We start from the raw sequence: 6,412 nt of genomic DNA, 5'->3' as shown, positions 1-6,412 counted from the left end.
AACACTTCTACACTGCTGGTGGGAATGCAAATTAATACATTCATTTTGGAAAGACATCTGAAGAACACTTAGAGAACTAAAAATAGACCTGCCATTGGATCCTACAATTCCATTATTAGATATATACCCAGAAGATAAAAAATCACATTACAACAAAGATGTTTGTATCAGAATGTTTATTACAGCCCAATTCATAATTGCCAGATCATGGAAGAAGCCCAAGTGCCCATCAATCCACGAATGGATCAATAAACTGTGGTATATGTACATCATGGAATACTATGCAGACCTAAAGAAAAACGAAGACTTTACCTCCTTCATGTTTACATGGATGGAACTGGAAAATGTTCTTCTTAGCAAAGTATCACAGGAATGGAAGAAAAAGTATCCAATGTACACAGCCCTTTTATGAAACTAATTCATAGCTCTCAAATGAAAGATACAACTTAATTCTAGCCCAAGAACATGGGGAGGGGATAGGGAAGGGGAAGGGAAAAGGGCGGCTGGGTGGTGGGATGGTGACCAGAAAGATCACCTATATATCTGTCTAACAAGGGTACAAGTGAACTTTTCTAGAACTAGAATATAAATGTTTTGACACAATGACTAAGCAAATGACATGAAATCTATGTTAACCAGCTTAATGAAAGTATTTCAAATTGTATATGAAAACACTACACTGTATTCCATGTTTGCATTAATGTATGCAGCTATCATTTAATAAAAAAAAAGGAAGAAGAAGACAGATGCATGGCCTACAGACATATGAAAAAATGCTCATCATCCTTAATCATCAGAGAAATGCAAATCAAAACTACTTTAAGATATCATCTAACTCCAGTAAGAGTAGCACACATCACAAAATCCGAAAACCAGAGATGTTAGTGTGGATGTGGAGAAAAGGGAACACTTTAACACTACTGGTGGGAATGCAAACTAGTATGTTCCTTTTGGAAAGATGTTTGGAGAACACTTAGGGATCAAAAAATAGACCTGGCATTTGATCCTACAATTCTTCTACTAAGTATATATCCAGAAGACCAAAAATCACATTAAAACAAAGATATTTGTACCAGAATGTTTATTGCAGCCCAACTCATAATTGCTAAGTCATGGAAAAAGCCCAAGTGCCCATCAACCCACGAATGGATTAATAAATTATAGTATATAGTATATGTACACTATGGAATATTAAGCAACCTTAAAGAAAGATGGAGACTTTACCTCCTTCATGTTTACATGGATGGAGCTGGAACATATTCTTCTTAGAAAAATATCTTAACAATGGAAGAAAAAATATTCAATGTACTCAGCCCTACTATGAAACCAATCTATAGCTTTCATATGAAAGCTATAATCCAATTATAGCTCAAGAAGATGGGGAAAGGGTAGAAGGAAGGGATGGGAAGGGGAGGATGGGTGGAGGGAGGGTATTTGGTGGGACCACAACTATGGTGCATCTTACAAGGGTACATGTGAAATTTAGTAAATGTAGAATATAAATGTATTAACATAATTACTGAGAAAAATGCCATGAAGGCTATGTTCAGGTTGATGAAAATATTGCAAATTGTATATAAAACCAGCACATTGTACCCCATGATTGCATTAATGTACACAACTATGATTTAATTAAAAAAAAATCATAGTTAGCAATTCCAGGTAGGGTTCTCAAACATCTCCAAAAGAATTCTGGTTATTAATAAGGACAAGTGAGGAATAAAAGCAATCAAAAGAAATATGATAATTGGCTTGGCTGCTGTGGCTCAAGTAGCTAAGGCACCAACCACATACACCTAAGCTGGCGGGTTAGAATCTAGCCCGGGTCTGCCAAAGAACAATGATGGCTACAACCCCCTCCTCCCCAAAAAAGATAGCTGGGTGTTGTGGTGGGTGCCTGTAGTCCCAGCTACTTGGGAGATGGAGGTAGGAGACTCACTTGAGCCCAGGAGTTGGAGGTTGCCATGAGCTGTGATGCCATAGCACTCTACCTAGGGTGACAGCTTGAGGCTCTGTCTAAAAAAAAAAAAAAAAAAAATGATAGTTGTCCAGCTAAATCAAATAGATATTTTATCTGGACTCATTAAAATATTCACTTTTAATATGAAGGTTTTAGTATAATACATATAGAATAATATATAAATATATGAATTTCTGAATGATATTTTAAGTAGACATAAAACTTGATTGAAGAAAGTGACAACTTTCTAAATGCTTAGGAATGAAGTTTAGGAATGAAGAAGAGAATCAGGATTAAGATGGTTAATACCAGGCGGTGCCTGTGGCTCAGTGGGTAGGGTGCTGCCCCCATATAACAAGGGTGGTGGGTTTGAACCCAGCCCCAGCCAAACTGAAAAAAAAAAAATAGCCAGGCATTGTGGTAGGCACCTATAGTCCCAGCTACTTGGGAGGCTGAGGCAGGAGAATTGCCTAAGCCCAGGAGTTGGAGATTGCTGTGAGCTGTAACACCACAGCACTCTACCAAGGTCAATAAACTGAGACTCTGTCTCAAAAAAAAAAAAAAAAAAAAAAAAGATGGTCAATATCAGGTTTAAGGATTGGTAAAACTGAAGAAAAGCACTGACAGGTAAGCAATCTATGAACAAAGAGGAATCTCTACAAAGCCCAAGTATCAACTCCAACATGTATTGTTTGCTAAAGAAAAGAACCCTCAGATTTATACCTGGTTTCAAAGGCAAACATGCTAACTGAAATCAGGCAGTATTTATGGCTAATAAGCAATGATAGAATTTTATTCACAGGGATACACCACCTATGATCATTTCCATATTCACCTCAGTTGAATGATGTATATTTGATACTATACTATTGATTTTTTAAAATTGTTTTAAGTGGCTAAAAGGCAGACTAGCAGGAATAGAATTATTCAATTGACACCAGTTTCTTTGAAGTGTTGACTAGATAGTGTGTACACTCAAAAGATTTGGGGTTAAGTTAAATTAACTTTCCTTTCTTTAACAGTTTCACAAGTGCTCTGGATACCTCCTTGTTGCGGAGACTGTAGATGAGAGGGTTCAGCATGGGGGTGAGAATGGTGTAGAAGGCTGACACAAACTTGTCCTCATCTGGTGTATGGTTAGAGGCTGGTCTCATGTACATGAACATGGCAGCACCATAGTAGAGTACAACAACAGACAGGTGGGAGGAGCATGTGGTGAACGCTTTGCGGCGACTTTTCCCAGAGCCCATATAGATGACAGCTTGAAGAACATGGGCATAGGAAATGATGATAACTGAGACTGGGAAAATTAGCATCACCACACAACAGATGAAAAGTAGTCTTTCAAATGCAGATGTGTCTGTGCAGGACAGAGGTAAAAGGGCAGATACATCACAAAAAAAGTGATGAATTTCCAGAGATCTGCAGTAAGAGAATGACAAGGCAGCTGCAAGCACAATGATGCCATCAAGAAAACCCAAAGTCCAGGAAGCAACAGTCATGAAGGCACAGTGTTTTGGATTCATGAGAATGGCATACCGAAGAGGGTGACATATAGCCACATAGCGATCATAAGCCATGACAGCCAACAAGAAACATTCAGCTCCAAGAAGGGACACATAGAAGAATATCTGTGTTCCACAACCAGCCAGCGAGATGGACTTCCTGCCAGACAAGTAGTTGAAAGCCATCTTGGGTACAGTGGTGCAGATGAGCATGAGGTCCATGAGGGACAGTTGGCTGAGGAGGAAGTACATGGGGGTGTGGAGCTGCATGTCCAGGTAGATGAGGAGAACCATGGCAATATTTCCCATGAAGGCCACTACGAAGATGCCCTGGACCAAACAGAAGAGGAAGGTGTGTGTGGGGCTGTAGTCAAAAATTCCCAGCAAGATGAAAACGGAGTTGAAGGTCTGGTTTCCCCACATCATCCTGGATAGTGTGCCTAATCTGGAAATTCCAGAAAAGACATAAGCTAATTTATTAATTCAGTTTTCAAATTAACACTGCAGCAGGGCCCTGCACCACGCAGTTTACATAACCCATATGTAAGATCTTCTAACTAAACTTCAGTTACCTGCCTTAGGTCAGAGTAAATTCTACAACTTAGCCCAGAACTTTTACACTTTCTTTCTCATCCATACTTCACAGAAAATAACTTAATTATCTTCTTTATTTTACAGTGAAAAACACAAAAGTTTTTATGGACTTAGTGACCTACCCTCAGGTACAAACAATAGAGAACCTAGGAGAAAAATAATTACAAATCTCTGTGGCTAAATTTTATATTCATCCCTGATCACAGGGAATTCCTAACTGAACTTTTTCTCCTTTTGTCCCTGTATATCTCCATGTTGGTAGTCTCTTCAAAAATAAAATTCTTGCCCCTCTACCATCCTACCCCCAGACCAAAAAAAGGCAACATGAGATCAACGACATTACCTCTTTGGGACACTTGGACACTTTAATTCAGAAAAAGTTTTAATACCCTACATTTTAACTTTTCCATCTCAGACCAAACCTTGGAATCTTTTGATAATAATTCTGTTTCTTCTAATTCTGTGTGGTGAAAGGGGATGGCGTCTTTCTCTCTCTCTCTCTCTCTCCCTTCCTTTCTGCATTCCTCTCTCTCTCTCTCCCTCCCTCCCATCTTCTTTCCTTCTTTCCATTGATTTCTTGTTTTTTTGTTTACATTTTTATTTTTTTTAGTTGACATCTTGTCACTGTACATATTTATGGGGTACAATTTGATTTTTGATTCATATGTATCTTGTGTAATGATCAAATTAGGATATCTAACATGATCACCATCTCATGCATTCATCATTTCTTTGTGGTGAGGATATTCAAAAGCCTTCATTTGTATTTTTTAGAAATTAATTTATTTATGCTACAATAAAATGTTATGAAATTAAATCAGATAAGCATTTAGGGGGCCAAAGAGAACCCATCCTGTGGTCTTTAAAACGTTCACTAGAATGTGCTATTTGGGGGTCTTTGGGGGCTTATTTAAGGACTGTGAGTAAAGGTTAAGCTGTATGAAGTACCTGGCTCATCCAGGTTCAACGTGAGCAGAGCCCAGGATGTAGTTGTGTGGGGCAGGGAGCACTGCAAGAAATGAGTCTAAAGTGTACAGAATTAGATTATATAAAATATACTTTAATTTCAAGCAAATATCAAAGAGGTATTTTAAGCAGTGAAGATGTGTAATGATGTGAAATGATGTTGCATTGAGCAAACTCTGGGGTTTGAACATATGGTGCATTGGATGGGTTAAATCTGTGAGCATGGAGATCAGGAAGCAAATAATCTTCAGTCCCTAGGGGAGCCTGGGTAAAGCCTAGGCAATGACATTGGAGGAAAGAGACAGCTGGTGTAAAATAAAATCAGCCATCAATCTTTGTAAAAGTCTATTATTTATTATAGTCCCCAGTTTTTTAACCATGCCTCTAATACTCTAAAACAAAATTCAATCCAAAGCAAGACTCACTTTTATTTCTACCTGATATATATCTCTGCCCCCAGAGATGTATGTAAGTAACACAAAAAATGATATGGGTTTATTAGTTTTCACAAATTAAAATGTTATATTGACCTCCTAAGAGAAAATTTACATTTTCAGTTCCAACATTTAGACATGGAAGAGTGCCTTAAAGAACAAGATATGCCAAATATTAAAACTAGAGAATAACTCCTCAGTAAGTAGCAAATTTATTTCTTTGTATGAATACTATGTACTAGGGTACTTTCATTTATTTGAATCCTTTAGCTGTGTTGAAAGCATCCAAATTGTCTGCAACAAGAATATATAAAAATATTGATACTCTCAAAATGAATACCAAATACAGTCTTATTCAAAAGATAGTCAACAAAAAGAATCAGCAGCATTTCTTTGTTCCCCTTATTTTAAAAATAATATTGTGTCACAATATCACATGAAGTTTAAAATTCTCACATTGCCAGATTTATTTTGATCCTTCTATATGACTGTTTGTCAATTATTAGAAAATGGAGAAGACTGTAGGAAATGTTAGAAGATACCTTTGAAGAAGTGACTTAATGACAGGAAAAATTAATTATATGGAAGAGAGGTAAGGGACATGACAAAAATGAGTGCCAAAATAAAGCTAAAAACAGAAAGGAAAATAAAAAAAATAAGATTGAGTGTAAAAGCCTTCAGATAATCATAGATTTTGAAATACTGAGATTGGAGGAAGAACAAAATAAATCCTGAAGAGAGATATGAGTGGGAACAGTGTCTTGGGGAGGATGCCCAACACACTGGGTTCAGCCTTTCCCTAGACTTAGTAATTTTGACTAACCTGAAGATTTCCATCCACATATTCCAGCGCCTGCAATACATGTATGTCAGATTTTAGGAAAGCCTCAAACACTGTGTAATTCAACTAAATTGAACTTCCCTGATTTTTTCCTTTCTTCATCTTTATGACA

General features: G+C 37.3%; 1 protein-coding gene across 1 annotated transcript; it reads right to left on the bottom strand.

Annotated features, from left to right (window-relative positions):
• Positions 1 to 2,955: 2,955 nt before the first annotated feature.
• LOC100945342 (olfactory receptor 2M4) lies at positions 2,956 to 3,891 on the bottom strand. The gene has a single exon (XM_003803108.1). It carries the CDS (start codon positions 3,889 to 3,891, stop codon positions 2,956 to 2,958), a length of 936 nt encoding a protein of 311 aa, XP_003803156.1.
• Positions 3,892 to 6,412: the final 2,521 nt, after the last annotated feature.

This window comes from Otolemur garnettii, unplaced genomic scaffold (assembly GCF_000181295.1).
Source record: "Otolemur garnettii isolate 467f Iridium unplaced genomic scaffold, OtoGar3 scaffold00279, whole genome shotgun sequence".
In the NCBI taxonomy this organism is placed as follows: Eukaryota; Metazoa; Chordata; class Mammalia; order Primates; family Galagidae; genus Otolemur; species Otolemur garnettii.
The sequence above is the reverse complement of the archived record's forward strand: the minus strand, read 5'-3'. Positions and strand labels throughout refer to the sequence as shown.

What these genes read in the sequence shown, in the direction of transcription:
- LOC100945342 (XM_003803108.1), bottom strand. Translation starts at nt 3,891, where the DNA reads ATGATGTGGGGAAACCAGACCTTCAACTCCGTTTTCATCTTGCTGGGA.